The sequence below is a fragment of the Apus apus genome, chromosome 1 (assembly GCF_020740795.1).
Source record: "Apus apus isolate bApuApu2 chromosome 1, bApuApu2.pri.cur, whole genome shotgun sequence".
NCBI lineage: Eukaryota > Metazoa > Chordata > Aves > Apodiformes > Apodidae > Apus > Apus apus.
This window is the reverse complement of record NC_067282.1, coordinates 92,031,452-92,051,527: the sequence shown is the minus strand read 5'-3', so window position 1 is coordinate 92,051,527 and position 20,076 is coordinate 92,031,452. Positions and strand designations below refer to the sequence as shown.

The following is a 20,076-nucleotide window of genomic DNA, read 5'->3' as shown; positions in this document are numbered from 1 at the left end:
CTCTCCTCTCCTCTGCAGGTGTTTTAGCAGTTTCCTTTTCCCCTTCTTAAATACATTAATTGCAGAGGCAGTTCTCATCATCACTGATGGGCTCAGCTGCAGGCAGAGGCCGGTCCAGTTTTGGAGCTGGGGGAGCTTCCAGCAGCCCATTCCCTGGGGCCTCTGCCCTACTAACAAAACCCACATCCACAAGGCTGACACACCAGCACATTTTTCCATGGCAGCAGTTCTTCCTTTCAGATTTGGTCTTACCCGAAGGTCGTGTAAGTCTACCTTCCAGTTATCAAGAGACTGTGTGTCATACAGACTTGTCATTCCTCCCATTCTGCTCTGCCCTTTTTACCTATAAGGATAATGCAACTGGAACAAGCAGTGGAAAGGAGATTTCAGATAATGTGTTTTCGCACAGGTGCCCTGGAATGACTTCAGCACTAACTAGGCCTGTAATTTCTCCCCATAATTGACTTGACATATTTGTGCATATCCAGTAGCTAGCTTTCCAAAGAAAAAAATTGAATTGTCTGTGAATCACAGAACGGTTTGGGTTGGAAGGCACCTTAAAGATCTTCTGGTTCCAACCCCCTTGCTGTGGGCAAGGACACCTTCCACTCAACCAGATTGCTCAAAGGCCCCATCCAACCTGGCCTTGAAGTGATTATATAGCTTTAATCTTCTCCGTTGAAGCCCTGTAGCATTCAGTTGAGGAGTTGATTTGTTATAACTCCAGCAAAAAATATATTGCTGGGTTTTCTGTTAAAAATAGCAGAGTTCTACAAAAGCAGATTAATTCTGTGTTAAGCTTTACACAGCAGCATTCAGATAGTTTTTGTATTCTTAAATACTGACAGGATGTAGCTCAGGTGGACTGCCTGATAAGCAATTAAGACCTCTTTTACCCAAAGGCATGGATTTTTAAAGCATTTGGCTAGTTTATATGTACATACACAGTCTTCAGCTTGCTTTTTTATTTTCAGGTGTTTCTTTTTTTAATCACAAGCTTACAGTCTCTACTAAGCCACCAGTTTTGCTACTTTATTACTTGTACAAAATACTTATGGCATTTAAATAATTATAAAAATAGTTCAATAAGATACCACTGAACTATTTGCTGAAGCAAGGTGATGTATTCTGTTTATGTGGAGAAATAACTGATGTCCCAGAATCACAGAATGGCAGGTGTTGGAAGGAGCCTCTTGAGGTCATCGGGTCCAAGCGTCCTGTTCAAGCAGTTTCATCCTGAGACAGTTACCAGTACTCAAGTCGCTGTCACAGTAAAAGAGTGTTTCCTGATGTTTGAAGGGAACCTCCTGTGTTTCTTTTTGTGCCCATTGTCTCTGGTCCTGTCACTGGGCACCACTGAAAAGATCCTGGCTCTGTCCTCTTTGCATCCTCCCTGCAGGTATTTATACACGTTGATGAGATTCCCCATGAGCCTTTTCCAGGCTTAATAGTCCAGCTTGCTCAGGCTTTCCTTACAGGAGAGTTGCTCCAGTCCGTTAATCATCTTTGTGACCCTCTGTTGGGACTCTCTCCAGTATGTCTCTTTTGTACTGGGTAGCCCAGAACTGGACACAGCACTTCAAGTGTGGCTTCACCAGTGCTGAGGAGAGGCAAGGCTTTTTAAATTCTGCACACTGTTTGGGAGCTTGGAAGAGCTCAAGAACTTCTGGTTCTTCTCCAGGTTGGACACTCATCTCTGTGCACTGGTAAAATACGTCCTTTGTTGCAGCTTAGGAGAGAAGGAGAAAAAAACCCTGAAAATAGACCCAACATTTTCCTCTTCTAAACATCTTATGTCCAGATTATTTAACTGTCATAGACAATAAGGCAGAGAATAGCAGATGATTAAAATAGATATAAATGCACTTCAATGACATTCTCAAATGCTTTCATTAGTAGCATACTATATCCTCCCAATCTTTTGTAGCTAAATGGTCTATTGTGTCTTGTCATGGGCATTAATGTTCTTCAGAAAAGATACAAATCCTGATTTTTGTGTGCACAAGCCCTCTTTTAATCTCATAAATACCGTGAAGTTCAGTCAGTAAAACAGCCAGCTTCCTCCAGACCTTAGATATATTGTGAAAAGGATTAATGGCTTCACATGACTTTGGATTGGGTTGGCTTTTTCATTAGAGAAAGATATGAGACATCTTGTTTTCCGTCTGCTTTTCAGACATGTCATTAGAATAGAAAGTTCTTATGAAGTTTATTGAGATAATATTTATTTTTGTATTTTAGAAACATTGTTCAGTTTCACTTACACCTATAAGGAAATCTGGTCTCACAATCCAAGTGTTAGAACTGAAAACCAGGAAATTCTGATAATAATTACACACTTGTAGATTATAAACAATGTACATTTTAAAATTTTAATCTACTCTTTCAGTGGGTATTTAAATTTTTCATTCTAAATAATTCATCCTTTAACAGGTGAGGTTTAAAGGTGTTGCCTTGATTTTCTTTGGAGTTGATGTCTAGAGCACTCCTGCATTGGTAGATCATTCTTGAAGTCTCTATTCTGTATCCTTTCTGTTACTTTAGCCTGAAGTATTTTTTCATAGACACTTCCCTTTAAATAGCAAGTTACCATCCCCACCACAGGTCCCACAGGAGCTGTATGACCAAAAGACAACTCTGGGCTTACAGTGGCAGCAGGTTGAGGCTAGTACGGTGTCCCTTTCACAGCTTTTTAAAATATCCCTCTGGGGGACACTACCAGTGGCCTTGTGCACAATGGATTTTCATTGTAGAATTAAGAAAAAAAGCACTAAATTTTAATAATTATGGTTGTATTGTTTCCTATATTTTTCTTGTTTGATTGGATACATGGAAGTGTGCTGATTTGATGAGGATTTTCTGACTCTGCATTTCACGTCATTTTCTGGTGTTGGGGAGGCAACAGGCTGAGAAATTCTGTCTTGGAGAGCATTGTATCTGCTGGTAGAGGGACTACAGTTGCATGAAAGTGTTGAATGTGTGTGTGTCTTACTATAAAGCAGCATACAGGACATGTTTGATTTTAAAAAGCACGTAACTGTCAAGATTACATCATAGTTACAGATTTGGTCATAAGCATCTCTTTCAGTTGATTTCCTGCTCTATTGTATCTTCAGTGTAAGTGAGAAAGACAGCTGGAGCAGTCTTTGAGAAGATGCAGGTAAAAGACGAGGTGGTACTCATTTCTTTTTTTAAAAATCTGGTTTTACTGATTTATGAAGTGGGATGGCTTCTCTTGGCCCTTCTCATTTGTATTTCCTGATAATTGCTTCTACCATTATACTTTAAGGAACCAGTAAGTTAGTTTATCATGTGCCAAATTTAAGATGTCATTCTTTCATTTGATGGATAACAAAAGGCTGAAGACATCTTGCAGTTGTATAGTTTGCAAATATGATCTGAGAGCAGGTTAGCTCAGATGAGCTTGTCTTTATGAACACATAGGTTCCATTCAGATGGGGAGGAACTGGCTTGGTGGAACATTGCCCCCTTACAGAAATGTCATTATACTTAGTTATTGAAAATTTTCTTGATGCACTGAATATATGTGTAATTTAATTCATAAATATGTCATTTTCACATCTTAATCAAGTTAATGATGTCAGCCTCCACGAGTACTGAAGCAGCCCAAAGTAATGGGAGCACAGACACTCTCCCAACAACAGCTTCCACTTCATACTTGCTGTTGAATTTTGGATTTTATTTTCCCAGTTACTTGGTCTGAAAACACAGTTGTGTCATTCTGTGTGATTCACTCTTAAAATCAGATTCTTAATGGGGAGTATCAGAATGTGAAAGAGGCAAATTAAACATCTTAATTCTTAAGTGCCTGCAAAATTGCAAGTCTCCAGTAGAGCCAGTTACCAACTATCTGCACAAGCAACGTATTACAGCTTTATATATTATGGAGCCCTGTGACAGGATGAGGGGAAGCGGCACCAAGCTACAGCACAGGAAGTTCCACCTCAACATAAGCAAAAACTTCTTTACTGTGAGGGTGATGGAACACTGGAACAGGCTGCCCAGTCAGGTTATGGAGTCTCCTTCTCTGGAGGCTTTCAAGACCCATCTGGACTCATTCCTATGTGATTTGCCCTAAGTGTTCCTGCTGCAGCAGGGGGGTTGGATCTTCAGTGGTCCCGTCCATGATCCCGTGATATGATATTACAGAGAAAGCATATAAGTCATCATTCCCAGAGCAGTCCCTGGAATTCTTATCCAGGGGAATTCACACACTGAAGTCTGAAATTCATCACTATGGGCAGGTATCCTGAGGGGGAGGGCTATAAATGCCTCTAATGCCAAAGATGTACTAAGTTTTGCTTTACTTAGCCATAACTTTCACTTCAAATGCGCAGAGTGAAAAGTTCACAGATGGTTATTATGGCCAAGAGTATCTGACGTTCTTGCTAGGCAAACTCTTGCTATTGGGATAAAAAGGGAAAAGAATTACTGAGATGTGATTTTACAGAACGGCTGCATTGATGGAAACGTTACATTAATCTCCTAACAGTTGGTTCCCATGTGTGTGGGATTACAAATGAAGCAATCTTTCATCAGCACAACTTTGTCCTGCTGTGTGATTCTCATATGCCCAATTTAATTGATAAACGTGTTTTCCTGAGTAGTACTCCCTAGGCAGGGTTCCAGTCCTTTCACTGTTCTGCTTCCTTCTATTAGAGTATGAGAAACAGCATAAAAGCATTCAGAATAGGTTATACCCCACTTAATGTGTATTTTTTGTTAATTTAATAAATTAATCTCTCTAGAATACTCTGACAACCCAGGATACATTTGACCTATTAAGTGCTAAAACTGCATTTAATATGTGGTCAAAGTGTATTTGTCTGGAGCAGTTGCTGCACAATTCAGTTTTGTGAAATTCTGATTTAAACTACTACAAGTGAGTCAAATTGGAAATGCTCTTTTTTGACCGAAGGAATCAGTGCAAGAAATGAATGTTCAGATTTATATATTTTTATGGATTATTTAGTGATTCCCAAGCTGCCTCCAATTTCCGTACACATCAAAAAAATTGTGTTTATAGAAAATGACAGGTAACTGACTTTTTTCAGGTGATAGAGTTTTAAGTTCTACTTCAGTTTGGAGTCTTACTGTGTGTTACAAGGTTGGTAAATAAATCTGATCATTTTTATCAGTAAATAAGATAGATACATAATTTATAAACAAAGTAATTATTTTCAGAAAATCAGACAAGAAAATTTCGTAGATGTTTTTAATATAAGTGCTTTTCTAGAGCACAGTTTCACTTATAAGTCCTTTATTTCATTCAGACTTTTTACCCAAAAAAAGTGCCAGTGAAGTAGAGTTTTGCTGCATTTTAATCCAGAGCTTTTGAGGCTGGGAGTGGTGAATTATTTTTCTGAGACAAAATTATTAATTTAACCAAAATGAATAAGGAGAGGGTGAGAGGAAGAGGAGGCTACCACAGACATGGACAAAAAGACTTGAAGTTGAAAGGGAAGACCGGGGTCATTCATTTCTGTTTAAGAACTCATGTTTAGAGGTAACACAAGCTTCAGGCTTTGGACTTGCTTTATCCCACAAAGTTCCTTTAATACTCTGCTTTGAACTGAATGGAAATTGCAATGGAAAATGACTGGCTGTTAATTATTAAAAAAATACAAATATGCATACATCTATAGCCATATATTTGTGTTTAATTTTGGTTAATCACATCCATAAATTAAGATAAAGAATGTTGTAGCAGTCTTCTTACAAAAGTGGACAAAATTTCAAGACCTTTAGTTTTATAGGAGGCTGTAAAAATGGGAGAGGATAATTCTGGTTCTTCCTACATCAAATGGTGTGGAAATTCTGCTGAACCTTTCCTGAAAGCTCTCTGCAATTGCATAGCCATGTGCCAGACTCAGTTTGCATTGAAGTCAATCCCTTATGAAAAAAGACACCTAGGTCATACTGAAATTAATCATTAAATGGAAGTAAATGTTTTCCTGAATTAAATCTTCCAAACTTTCTCATGCTTTGAACACTCTTCACTACCAGAAAACTTGTTATAACATGATCTACCTGCAAAAGGTCAATTGCCCCTTTTTGGGTTTTTTATAATTTATTACAAACAGTCTGCAAGGCAAATGTAACTGAAACATTACTACATGTGCCTGCTTACAAGAGGAGACTCAGTTTGTTTTCACTCTATGATTTGGGAAACATTGAAATCTATATATGCTGAAAGAGCAGGAGCAGCAAGAAATGGGAAAGAAATGAAAGTGATAAAGTTGTGATTTAAATATATATATATATATATAAAGCATGGTTCTAAATATTGCAGCTATTCTTAACTTCATAGGCATATTCATAGGCATATTTCTTCTGAATCTTAGTTCTTAGGCAACATTTTCTGAGGCTATGGGATGGTTATTCTCTTACCTAAGTTCTAAGGAAAATTTCTTAGGTCAGCTGTTTCATAATACCCTAAAAGTTCATTTTCTGACACCTTGAAAGAGTTTTTTTTTTTAAGTCTTTTCACCTTACTGAGCAAGGCTTAAATGCACATAAGAAATTTCTGAAATCTGATACGCTGCTATTTATCCTTGCCCTAGTGGTAATGTCTCTAAAGGTCAGAAAATAAGAACTATGAAGTACTGTTACCATAGAGTCATAGAATCATTAAGGTTGGAAGGAACCTTAAAGATCATCAAGTTCCAACCCCCCTGCCCTGCAGGGAACCCTACCACTAGATCAGGTTGCACAAAACCTCCTCCAGCCTGGCCTTAAAAACCTGCAGGGATGGGGCATCAACAGTCTCCCTGGGCAACCCATTCCAGTTCCTCACCCCCCGATAGTGAAAAATTTCTTCCTAATATCTAACCTAAATCTCCCCTCTCTCAGTTTAAAACCATTACCCCTTGTCCTATCACTATCTCCTCTGATGAAAATCTCCTCCCAGCTTTCCTGTGGGCTCCCTTCAAGTACTGGAAGGCCACTGTAAGGTCTCCCTGGAGCCTTCTCTTCTTCAGGCTGAACAGCCCCAACTCTCTCAGCCTGTCTTCATAGCAGAGGTTCTCCAGCCCTTTGATCATCTTGGTGGCCTTTCTCTGGACCCTGTCCATGGTTTGTGTTCTTTGAGTCTCAGTTTAACCCTGAGAGAGAGACATACTGCACTATAAAATTTCCAGATAAGACCATCTGTAGTGTAGTATCACAAGCTAACCAGGAGAAAAGAAGGAAGGTGATCATGTTTCCCTGTCAATATGGATCTGAACATTGCAGGTTGGGCTTATTTCCAATATTTCACAGTAATCATCTAGCATATTGCTCTTTTATCATCATCTTCAAAGCATGCAGGCAACAAAGCCACTCTCACACCTTCCAGTAGGCAGGTCACTTTTACATAAAATTCTCATCAGAGTTGCTCTCTAAATTGTATTGGACTTGTATTATGTAAATTAATTAGTTCAACACTGAATACCACATAGTTGTTTTGCAGCTTGATAATGGTGTAATTATGACACCTGATAGTATGTAACATTATAATCTTACGATGTTTGATTCAGCAAAATACCTTGGAGTAATAGTATGCGTGAAATTGAGTGAAGCTTAACTCCTTGTGGTAAAGCATAGACTTCAGTGTGATTAAATATAAGCATATGCTTGAAATTTTCTCTGACTTGGGCAGAGGCTGGAGGAAATACCTGTGGTATTTTCTGGTATATTCTCTACTTTCACCTTAGAGGAGGAACTCCTACTCGATGCAATAAGTTTTGTATATGAAACCCAAAGGATATACAAGTGGCTTACCTGCCTTTGTGACTGCAGAATTTCTATTCATCACAGGTACAGAAAGCCCAGTGAACCTCAAGTGTTACCTCTCTAAAACCCTTACCTGTGTTACTAATACTTTGTACTTTGGAGTTCCCTACATAAATACTTATTTACAACATGTCTTAGTAGAAATTACTTGTGGGGAAATAAAATTGTATTCTGAATGTGAAACAAATCTGTTCATGTGCATCAAATTTGTGGAACTGCTTCTAGCATAACTGCATTACAGGTATGCTCTCAGTTCATGTAAGATCTCTAATATAAATGCAGATGTACAAGTAAATTATGTTTTGGTTTTGTTTTAAACTGTTCACCAAGGCAAAGCCTTTAAGGAGATCTTGTTTTCCTACTTGCCAGTTTGGGGGAGTTTTGATTTATGCAGCTGACAAAATGCAGACATTCAAATTTAGTTAAAACCTGGCTGCATTACATTAGTGCAATTCCTTTGGGTACATGCTCATGTTGAAGATGATGAACTATGTCATATTGAATTATCCCATAAAGTAGGCATGCAACTGAAAGCTGCATCTAAACATGTTACCTCTTGTCACGTGCACTGTAATAAATGACTGTGTAAATGTTCTTAGTGAATCCTAATTGTGACATACAGCATTTGCATTGTTTGAACTGTCTTCAGACTGGTATCAGAGAATATGTGTGCACGTGCAAATGAAGCCATCACTGTGACTCAAAACACTCTATAATTTGTGCCATTAAGAAGAACAGGGAGGTTGCTGACACCTTTTCATTTTGTTATTTTGAAAGCAAATGCTCAAAAGCAACCAGAACTTTGGGAAAAACAGATGTTCAGTTCAGACGGGTGGTCAGTGATAAGAATTATGAATATGAGGTAGTGAGACTGCATTTGAGTGAGCCTAAGAATGAGTGAAACTCCTTTAGAGATTATTGTAAGTCTGAGAAGCATTTTATTGAAGTACCAGAAATGAGCCTGCCTCTCATCATGAGAAAGAAAGGACTTTGGGTGTCTGAAGGAGAAGCAGCAATTGTGCATCCTCACACCAAATCCAGACTTGCTGGAAGGTTTGAAGTGCAAACTGAGTGTGGCTATTTACCATCATCGTGGTTTATTTAAAGCACATGCTCTTAGAGAGACAAAGTTTTGACATCCTCCTTATTCTTTTGGATGACAAGACTTAGCAAAATACTACAAGGAGATAATGAGCCAAGCTACAAATAGTTTATTATAGGATGACTGTAGTGGAGTTTTTGTCCTGTGACAGGAGATGAAATTTTGAAGATCAGCCTAGAATCTCTCTATTTTCAGCACCTAATAATGAAGATATTCACCACACAAAGAAAACCCCTGAAACAGTCTTGAGTGCACATCCTAGCTTCCAGCTGTGTCTGTACTCCCTTCTTATTTAGGGAATTGTCTTTTGCAGGGTGGGGGAGTTGAGTTGGCAACTGTGAAAAAGAGGGGGAATGCTGTATTGATGGGTGACAGTGAGGCTGTGTGGCTTTCCATTAGCGTAACAGATGATTCAAGTGGCCATCAATACTTAGAACAAAATCAACACTGAAAAATCGATCTCGTACTTTGCCAGCTAGTGTCGATAACTAAAAATCCTAGGGCAAACTTTTTTAGCAGTTTTTTTAGCAGTTCAGAGTTTGAAGTAATAGTTTTCAAATCGTTTACTCAATGCTGACACAGCTGCATCATTCTGATGGACTCCAGCACACTTTCCAAGCCAGGCGCTTCCAGTTTCTCACTGTTATTCAGTGTCTGATTCATCACGTCAGATGGGCTTGCTTAATTTTGGCCATTGTTTCCCTGCTTGTAAAATGGATGTGATCATCATCTGCTGGTTGTGGTATCTGTCTGCCTCACTTGAGCCATTGTGCGGGTCAGTCCATGCCCGTGCTGTACACCACAGCTGAATGGGAGACAATGGAGCCTGCAAGTGCCGGCAACGACGTGCTCCCAGTTGGGTAGTGTTGAGAGAGAGACTTTGTGTATGTGTCCCTCCCTTCCTCTTGGGGTTTGGATAAGATCACAATATCGTGACGGGAGTCAGGTGCCCCTCTCTGTCAGCCTGGCAGGCACAGCCATGGCTGCTCTGTGGCCTCCCCCCAAATGCCACGCCAGTCTTGGTGCCACTTCTCCGCTGTCACAGCTCAGACCCTTCTTCCTCTGCTCCTTCTCCTCTGTGCACCATCTGGCTACAGGTAACACTGAGTGCATCAGCAGCAGGGAGTAGACAGGAGTTGTGGGCGATTGGTACCACCTAGAGAAAAAGGGGGGATCAGGGCACATCACCCCAGCACCACTCCCTGCCGCTGGTGCATGGGCTGCAGCTCTCCACAGCTGATCCTGATCTGATCCCCTGGGGATAGGAAGGACAGCAGGAATGACCTGCAGCCCAAAACCCTTTGGATGCTCAGGTATGAAAGGCTGGCAGGCACTAAGATGCATAGTGGTAATGTAATGCTCACTTTCCAGTGGTCCATGAGCACTTGATATTGTATTGTGCCAAACTAGCATCACCTGTGGCTCTCTGCAAGGTCACAGCATCACAGAATGTTCCTGGCTGGAAGAGACCTCCAAGATCATCCAATCCAGCCTTAGACCTTACACTGCAAGCTCACCACTAAACTGTATCCCTAAGCATCAGGTCCACATGCCATTTAAATGCCTCCAGAGATGGTGACTCCACCACCCCCCTGGGCAGTCTATTCCAATGTCTGACAACCCTTTCAGTGAAGAAATGTTTCCTTGTCCTCGGACACCAGACTCCTTGCTCAGGCCACTAACTTCCAGCTCCTTTCTTGTAAAGTCTCTTTGTCCCTAGCTAATGAAAGTTAACATCAGTCATGTGATGTCTGCTCAGAATATTAAGGTGCTTCACTCGTCTCATCTATGATACAAGAATACGCTTTATTTTGATAAAGGATTAGGGTAAGTGCAGTGGGAAGATAAAAATTGGACTTGCCTTCAATGCTGAAGATTAATTAGGTATCTTATAAAATAATATTGTTTTCAAGAAAATGAACAATTCAGTGTTATGTAGGCTTTCTATACTGTCCTAGTAAGTCATTCTAATGAAAAGATTAAATCACAGCATTAAATTCTGTATACACATCAGTCTTACTCTCTACTAAAACAATTTCTATTTGAACAGGAAAATCTGTTTTAAAACATTATTTTACAAGATTCAGTATCCATGTTTGCTGCAGGGCTGAGATTACAACTTTTTGTTTAGTTTTGGTGTTCTGAATTTGATGTAGTAATAGGGTGGCAGAGAATTGTGTCAGCTATCTCAGGGTGGTCTTTAAGAGACATACTGCAGGACAGAGCCCCACTACATCATCAGTAATAAAGACACTGAAGAAGTGCCAGCTCTAATAATCATGACTTGGTGAGGATCCTTACTGGGAGCTGCTGCATGAGTGCAGTGCACTTCTGTGGTGGTAGGGAGCGCTGTAAGGTTGGGAGGGAAGTAACATTAAAAAGATTTTACTGAGGGATCTAAAGCTCTGGTGCGTGTAGAAATTTAGATAGCCTTTCTCACTGATGATGCTGGGATGTAAGAGAGCCCCTGCAGAGTGACATAAAGGGTCTAGCAGTATAGAGTGGTGCTTCTTGTCCTTGAATTGCTACAGGATTCAGATGTGGGTGTGCAGCAGTGACAGGGTGTCCTTAACAAAGTGGAGAGAAGCCAGTCTTAATGAAAGCTGTTGTATCATCAGCTGTCGTGTGTGCAAACACTTGCGCTCTAGTAATGCTGCCTTTACAGTCTTCTATTCTGAGCTATTCAGCTCTGTAAGGCTTTCTTACTAGTTACATTGTGCATTATTAGCAGTTAAGTCTCTTCTTCATTGTGATGGCTGGCTTACTTGAACACACTCTTGTACACCAAATTCCTTCAAAGTACTGGCAAATAGTGTATGTCTCCTACAAAAGAAAATGGCAGTGAAGGGGGAGATCAAGAGTAGTTGAACTTTGATGTGAAAAGAGGATTAGAATAACCACACACACACAGCCTCCAAGCTTATTTTTGACACTGAGTTGGACAGCTTGATCGGTACACAGGATGGAGCTGAAAAGTGCTTTGGTTGTTCTCACCTTGCTTCAGCTGAAAAAACCAACCTAGATAATACTGCACAGATTTAGGAGCCAGTTACTCGTAAAGTAATGTGCCTACAGATGTCCATTATTGCTTAAGGTTTTTAGTAAAGAGTTTGGTCTTTTAATGAAGTTATATGTGTTGTAAGAGTGAATTTGGATTCAGGGTGTTGCAGTGAACCTAATTTATTACAATAACAGTTGTGGTGATTTAGGATTTAAGAGCTATGATGACCTTTGATAGTGAGCATTTAAGAGGAAGGGGAAATAACAAAGATGCTCCTTCTCATAGGCCTCTCACATGTCAGTTTATGGCAACCGGTTGAGTTGAAGGGAATGGATTTGTGGTCCTTTTAAGAGAGGTCTAGGGAGTCGTAAAGCACAGATCTTTCATTTGTTATGTGGTGGAAATGTTGGGTAGGAAACAGTATTGAACAATTCCGGTTGATATTTCAAAAAAATGCTTTACTTGTCAGCAGTGCTCATCACCGAATTTTGCCTATCCCAAGCCTTTATGTTTGTCTTTATCGTAAGAAAACAGAATCTCGTAACAGTAAATTATTACTTGAAATATATCCTCAGAAATGCTGGCTCTTTCAGATAATTGCTGTGTCGAAATTTTCTTGCAGATGAATTACTTCAGAAAGAGCAAAACTATTCTGATGATGTTTTGGCCAATATGATTAATGAACCCAGAATCAGCTATGGAAATGATGCTCTCATGCCTTCATTGACGGAAACTAAGACCACAGTTGAACTTCTTCCAGTGGATGGAGAGTTCAGCCTCGATGACCTTCAGCCGTGGCATCCCTTTAATGTTGATTCTGTTCCAGCCAATACTGAAAATGAAGGTATGTACTGTACATTAGGAAGAGAAACCATAGAATATTTTGAGTTGAGGTTTGTGATTTTGTGCCCTGAAAATTGACATTGTTCTAGTGTAAGCATGGTGGAAAACTGTTGTGCCATGTCAGCTTGTCTCTTGGATGGAACAGAAAATCCTGACTAAAATTTGGAGTTTAGTCACACAATAAATGTCAGTGTTGACAGTGAGCTAAGGGAGATACATAAGTTGTTAGATTTCTGCCATGATGAAATTAATGTTTTGATTAAGGAAGAGCTTTTTATTTGCTGTCATGAAAATGGTTACATATCCAGCACAACCCTAGCATGGAAGTTGATTTTATTCCTTCCCACCAGTGGTTGTCTGGAATGTACTGCAGAAATGTTCCTGCATATTCAGCAAAGCAACTGGCTAGTGAAAACTTTTCCTGAGGCGTGTTTTATGTTGCTCATGGAGTCATTTATTGAAGTGACTGCATAATGCTTTAATACTTCATGTATAATCTGGAAATGTTAGTTTACTTAGTTGCCAGAGCCAATTCATCAGAAACCTGAGGGACTGTCATTCGAGTCCTTCTCCTGTGTTTGTTTTCCTTTACCAGTTCAACTCCACCTCTATTACTGAGAAGTTAATCACAATCACGAAAGTTTATTACTTCAAAGCAGCAGTGGATTCATAGAGACTGGAGCTACCAAAGTCTTTTTTCAGGCAAATGTGTGGGTTTGTGATTTGTAGTTGAAATTCACAGATATTAACATCCTCCAGGAGTCTTTTGAAACCACCGGCTTAGGGTATACCTGCTGTTGGAATGAGTTTTGAGACCAACCTTATGCATTTAGTCTCATTCCAGCACAATGTCAGAGTGACTGTGGGCTGCTGGGGGCTTGGGAGATGAATCATGGGATGTGTGCATGGATTTGCCAGATCTTGTGTTTAGTGCCAGGTGAAATCAGTGGGGTCAGAACCAGTTCTGTGATCAAAGTGTGTCATCTTCAGGAGACAGAGAAGCCAAGGTCAGGTACAGCAGAAGACATGGCTAGGAACTGAGCAAAAGTCAACAAATCAGTGAGGCAGAAGTAAAAGATACTTGAGAGGAAAGGGACAGGCTGGTCAGGAGTGGTGCTAAAAGCAGACCGCCAGGGAGTTAGCACTGCAGGTAGGGACTCAGAAAAAGAGCAGAGGGAGATGGAACAAACTTAACAGACTGGCCAGCAGCCAGAACCAGAAGACAGAAGATGGTGACAAGGACTCCAGACATGTCTGGAGGGCACTTGCAGTCAAGTGGTGTGCTGAGCGGCTGAGAGCAGCTGGCTGGATTGCGTCAGGTGCTGCGAGTAATACAAATGGCTGACCAGGCTGGCAGGCTGAACTTCAATTTCCTGGGGAATCAGCTGCACCTCACTGTAAGACACATGCCAAGGCTGTCTGCCAGGAGCAGGCCACAGTCCAGCTGGTGGTGTCTGTCCTGCAGGAATTTTCTGGTTCAGCTCTTGCTGCAGTTTTTCCCAAAACTGAGGCATACAGGGTGTAAATTTCTATACCCACTGCTCACTTTCATTAAAATTGTGGGGGCTGGGGGTAGAAATTATTTATTTTTGAACTCTGTCCTCCCAACTTCCCTAATATACTGATTTCAGTCACCAAGTTCAGAAGTTACCAGGTAGACAGGTGCACCAGACATACCCAATATTTAATCACACAACCCTTTTTGTCCTTCAGAAACCTTCCAAAGTCCAGAATTTAATAATGAAAAGTACATATAGTATGACACTGAATTCCCGTAGGCATGTATATTGACCATAGTTCTCCTTTCAGAATGTGTGAGAGAATATAAGACACAAAATCTGTCCTGCCTTGAGTAACATACTCCTTCCTTATTAACTCTGTGTATTTTAATGCACCCTGTTGTTTGCTGCAAGACTTAATCTTTACTGTGAGAGCATCTTCTAACTTTCATGCCTTTAAGTTTTTGGCGTTTAGGGTGTTTTTTTGATACCAGAATTATATTTGTCATGAAGTTACTGCAGCAAACAATTCTGCCAGGCCAACCATTATTAATATTTAGGTCTCCACAGCACCATTGCAATATTAGTGACAGTCAGCATCTCTTGCTCCTGGGAGGTGCTGAGCATGCCAGCGAAAGTCAGTGAACTGAGCATCTCAGTTCCCATTTACTTGGGTGAGGGCTGAGGGTACTCGGCACCATCAAGAACATCATAGCGTGTTTCGTGTGAACAGCCTGGAATCTGAGAAATCTGCAGAGTGGTTTGTCCAGCAGATTTAGCAGGGACTGCCACAGGAGTTTCAGATGGCAAGCAAGTTACAAGTTCAGTTGTTATTACTGTTTTGGTCTGGTTTGAAAGCTGAAGTCAACTTTTTTAAAACTCTGCTGAACACAAATCCGGAGTGCTGTCAGCTCAGAATATGCAGGTGGGTTTCTAGGTAGAATGAGAGTTTTAACTTCCTCACTGCAAAGAGCTGCAGCACTGTATAAGCAACAGTATTCTTCAGTCCTGAGCAGGTACACCAAGTAAATAATTTATCTCATTGCAATTTGCATTATTGTAAAAAAAAAATTCTAATGAGACCTCTGTCATCTGAGAGGCACTTGAACAGATCCTGAAGTTGGCTGGGTTAGGACCTGGAATCACACCCCCTCCAGCAGTCGCAGCGACAGGACTTGGAACTAATGAACCGTTCAAGGAATGCTTAGACCAAAATGTTATTGTCAAAGAAAGTGTGGACATTAAGTCTTTGCTTAAAAGTATCTAGTATTCTGCATACAAGCAATTAAGTTAAAATACTACCAAAAAAATACCTTAAGTTTGTTATTAGTTCCCATGCCTGTTTTCTTCCGTGGCCATGATCTAATCCCAGGTTTCATCCAGATATATTAATAATTTCTTGGATTGTTACATTGCCAAGTAATCTCAAGGTTTCATTGCTCCACTGGAAATTTTCCCAAGCCAAATTACATGTTTAAGTAAAAGTACACGTTTTATGCAAACAGTTTGTTTTACTAAAATTGCTTTTTTTAATGAAATAGGCTAAAAATAATAAGACCTTGAAAGTCTAGCATAGCTCAGTAGCTTCTGAAAGTATTTGCTTCCTTGTTTCCCTGAGGTAGTTTCCCAGTAAATGTCCACTGAAATTAATCCAAAGCACCAGGTAATAGACAGCACATCTTGCATGACTGAACGTATATCTAGTGTATTGAGATACAAATTAGGTTAACAAAAAATACCGTCTGAGGACATTGCAGAAGGCACCACCAAATTGTCAGGAAATAGTATTTTAACAGTGGAAACTGCACCTTCAGAGATGGGGGCAAAACCCCAACATCTGTAAAGCGCTTGATACTGCCAAGGTCTGTGGGCATTTTGCCAATGACTAACTGGGTTTAATGTTTTACCCTTGGTGTTTTACCATGCAGTTACAATTTAATGTTTTACCCTTGGTATTTTACCATGTAGTTACAGTTAGCCTCAGTGACAGAGTATTTCTCTAAGGCAAGATTTATGTGAACGTACTGAGTTATCCTTATGACTTGGCCAGTTACTCCCTTCAAAGCTGTTCTTGGTAGATGGCCATCACATAGCTCTCCACCCCTGCTGGTTTGTACCAGCTTTTGAGCTTTTTGATTCACCTTTATTATATTTTTTAAAAGAGAAGCGACCACATTCTCTTGCTTTTCTGAGGTGTATTAGCATTAGATATGAGGTGGGCTGTATACCCTTAACAAGCCTGTGTATTCAGCAGAAACAGGTATATACCAGGTTAGTTTCATGAGGCTATTTGGAAAATTAATTTTTGGCCTTAATTCTGTGTATTTCTGTGAAGGTGGAAATGTGTTCAAGAGAAAAATTAATGCAAAGTTTATAATAATACGCAGTATGTCATAAAGTTTTGATGACTGCTAAATGCTGTAATAGGTTTAAACTTCTTGCATATATATCAGCTGTTGTGAGGTGATGTGTTCCAGTGAGGCAGGCAGGGAGACAGCCCACAGACAAGATTTTTCAGAGTTAACTGCTGTTTGTGCATACATAATACTAGGGCAAGAGAAAGCAGGTTTTAAAATTAACTGGAATTCAAAAGGTGGCAGCTCAGGGCTCTCCAGAAACCAGCCTTAGGCTGCACTTCAGCACCTGGAATTATGATCTGCTTTGGAAGACCCTTGGCTCTGAGCTTTTGCCTCCAGTTTTTGCCCTGCAAATTGTTTGTGACCTTGAGAAATTAATTTCACTTCTGTGTCAGTTTTGAAACACGATGGTGATGTTTGCCTTTTCGCTTGTTAGCATGCTTCCAAAACTAGAGATAAGAATTATTAATTAATAATTTCACCTAATTCTACAAATAATGCATTGCCTTGAGATCATGTCTGTGCTACTGTACAACAGAAACTTCCTCCATTCTTTTCTTCCTTCACCTACTCCCATTTTATATTGCTACCCACAGCCTGCTCCCTCAGTTTGCCATACCTATGGACATGTAGGGTTAAAGAGTGCTGAGCAAGAGGGAAGTAAAACCCCTCAGCCTTCTAGGGAGAAGACAGAGGCAGGTAATGTTGGTCCTTGGTTGTTTCTTCCCTGCAGTCCTTTCCACTGAGAATTACTGCTGACCTACCTGAGGGTCAATGCTGAGAATATTGAAAAACCTAGCAGATGACTTAAATAGAAAAATACTCAAAATTATAGTTTTTAGTTAAGGATAGAAATTGGTTTTTGTATGATGCTATGTAAGGAAAGCAATTACATGGTCTGCTAGTGCCACTCTGAACTGCTGTGAAGGAAAGTGATTTGATGGCTTGTCTCTGCAGCACCAGCCCATCAAGCTCTGTGAAAATTTTGCCCTTCTGGAAACACAAGCATGTCAGATATGCAGGTGTGCTTTTAGTCTGCAGCTACTATAAAGCTGACTTACTGCTTTTTTCCACAGACAAGATCTATTGCAGTCATCTTCTCTACACACAATCTTATTAAAAAATTCTGAATTCAAAGCTACAGTGTAAAAGTTTCTTTCTGAATTTAATTTCTTTCTGACACTGGCACTTGGATAGGATAAGGAGGGTAATGGTATTGGAGCAAAAGAGAGAAACAACGGAAAAAAAAAGAGGAAAAAAAAAAACCTAAATGTTTTAATGAACTTCTCCAATATATTCAGTTTGGACTTAACTGAGGCAGTAGGTGATGACTGAAACAACTCTGAAAGTTTTGCATATCCTGTTTTGCATATCCTGTTTTCTATTAATGCCAGTGAGCTCCATCAGTCTTAGGCTTTAGCTAGTAAAGCCTTAGTACAATCATAGAGGAGTTTTATAACTGCTTATGACACACAATTGGGTAGCAAGTCGTGTTTTTCCCTTCAAAAATCAGAAGGCAAACTTACTGTCTACAAATCAGAGCATATCAGAATGAAGTATTGGTTGTATTGTCAAAATATGCTTTACTTTTCTCAAACCTTATAGCTAGTGCTGTAAAGAATCCTGATTGGAAGGACAAAGGAGTCAGGATTCAGTGGTTTTAAAAGTCAGCATCGATCAAGACTGGCTGGAAGAACTCACTCATCATGTTCATTCTTGCTGCCAGTTCTGATCAAACAACTGGAAAAAGCAAGTAATAAATATAGTTTCTCTCTATAGGCAGAAATTATTTGATCTTGATGGTGTCTCACTTTAAGCAATAAACCAAATGTGATGTAAAATTGACATATCATCTGTGAAGCTTCCCTTTTGAAGTCGTGCCCATCCCTTCCTTTTATTTCCAGGAGTAACTGGAGGCAGATCTTTTCTAGCTGTTGCTTTGCTGACTTTGTTCATGCGGTATGTCTCTCCTGCACTGTCCCCATAGAAGAGCAGTTGACTTGATAATTTTGGGGATTTTGATTATTTTTTGTTTGCTTTTTTGTTTCTTTTCTGCACATGCCCAGTTGAGCCAGTTGATGCCCGCCCTGCTGCAGACAGAGGACTCACCACACGACCAGGTATATAACTTGCATGATTTTTACCTAACCTGTGTTTCTCCAGCATGCATGTGGTCGGCCTGAGCTAAATGACCACCTTTCCTTGGTATAACCCTCTCTTGAAATCTAATGCTATGCCATAAACCAGGGAAGCTTTCTCACACAAGCCCCCATCAGCCTGTGTGAGTGCTGTCTGTGTCAAGAGTGCTCAGAATGGGTACTAGCAGAGAGAGTGGGACCCAAAGACCCAGAACTGACATTCATATGAAGTTGTCGTCCCTTTTAACAATAATGCTTCAGCAGGTGCATGAAGCAGTAGACAGTACCCTGTAATGCAGAGTGCTTTTAATTTGGGAACGTATGATAGAAACATTGAGTCCTGTGTGTAGAGTATACAGTTTCTTGTAAGTTGGGGCTAATAAAAAATTCATGTGTACAATTTTAGAATTGCAAGGGACACCCTTGCAATAAATATAACAGCAGTTATATTTATCTTAACTAACTCCAGATCCTACGAACAGATACATATATTCTGCCTCTTTTTGCTCAAGTGTAACAAGGTGATGACCTGCTGCTTCAGGGTGAAAATACAGGTGTCCTGTCAACCCACAACAGTCCAAGCCTGGGCATAAGAACAAGTGGATGGTTTGTAGGTGTTCAAAATCCTTTAAGAAAATCAGCTCGGAAAGAGCTGACAAGCATACAAACGTGCCATTTATTCTCCTTTTCTATTTTCTTTTTAACAATTTTCATCCACACAGCATTCTTATAATGATAACTACTGTTTTCTTTAGATTAAAATCATAGAAATGATCTTTGTCCCTTTCCCACAAAAGAGGTAATTTGGTTGCAGTACAGAAAAGAAGAGCCAGTACTGTGTTGTTAGTAGTATTTGTGATAACTAGAATCTTGTTGCTTCACCACATCGCTGTCTCTCTTTCAAAAACTAAAGAAAGTCAGTGAAGAGTGAAGCCAGGAAATGTGAAGAGTTGTCCAATCCATAGCTTTTGAGTAAGGACTAAGTTTAAAGCATCTACTATAGTTTAAGCCAATTGTCCAGACCCTTGCCTCTGTGGTAATCTACCTTGGCTGTCAGTGGTTGAAGCTTGGAATTGAGTCTGATTTACATCAGTCCCAGGAGGGGACCCATTTCCCAGTATAGATACTTCATGACCTTCAGAGGTCTCTTCCAACCCCTAATATTCTGTGATTCTGTGATCTTGTGAGTCACTAGTATTTAAAAAGGAGCCAAGTGCTTCAACACATTTTCCTTCTCCTTTTGAATTCACATATGGGGGAACAAAAGTATTATGCCTGAATCACTTTATTATTACCTCTTTCCTGAAGAGGAAGTAAGCAGAGGTGGTAAAAGGTCAAAGGG

The 20,076-nt window shown here is 40.0% G+C and overlaps 1 protein-coding gene across 2 annotated transcripts in view; it reads left to right on the top strand.

The window, feature by feature from the left end:
* Positions 1–20,076, top strand: part of APP (amyloid beta precursor protein) — a 211,738-nt gene that overhangs the window by 171,674 nt on the left and 19,988 nt on the right. For both annotated transcript variants that reach the window (XM_051625412.1, XM_051625418.1), the window contains 2 exons: positions 12,520–12,741; positions 18,663–18,716. In XM_051625412.1, coding sequence (XP_051481372.1) covers positions 12,520–12,741; positions 18,663–18,716 — 276 coding nt within the window. The remainder of the gene's footprint in view (positions 1–12,519; positions 12,742–18,662; positions 18,717–20,076) is intronic.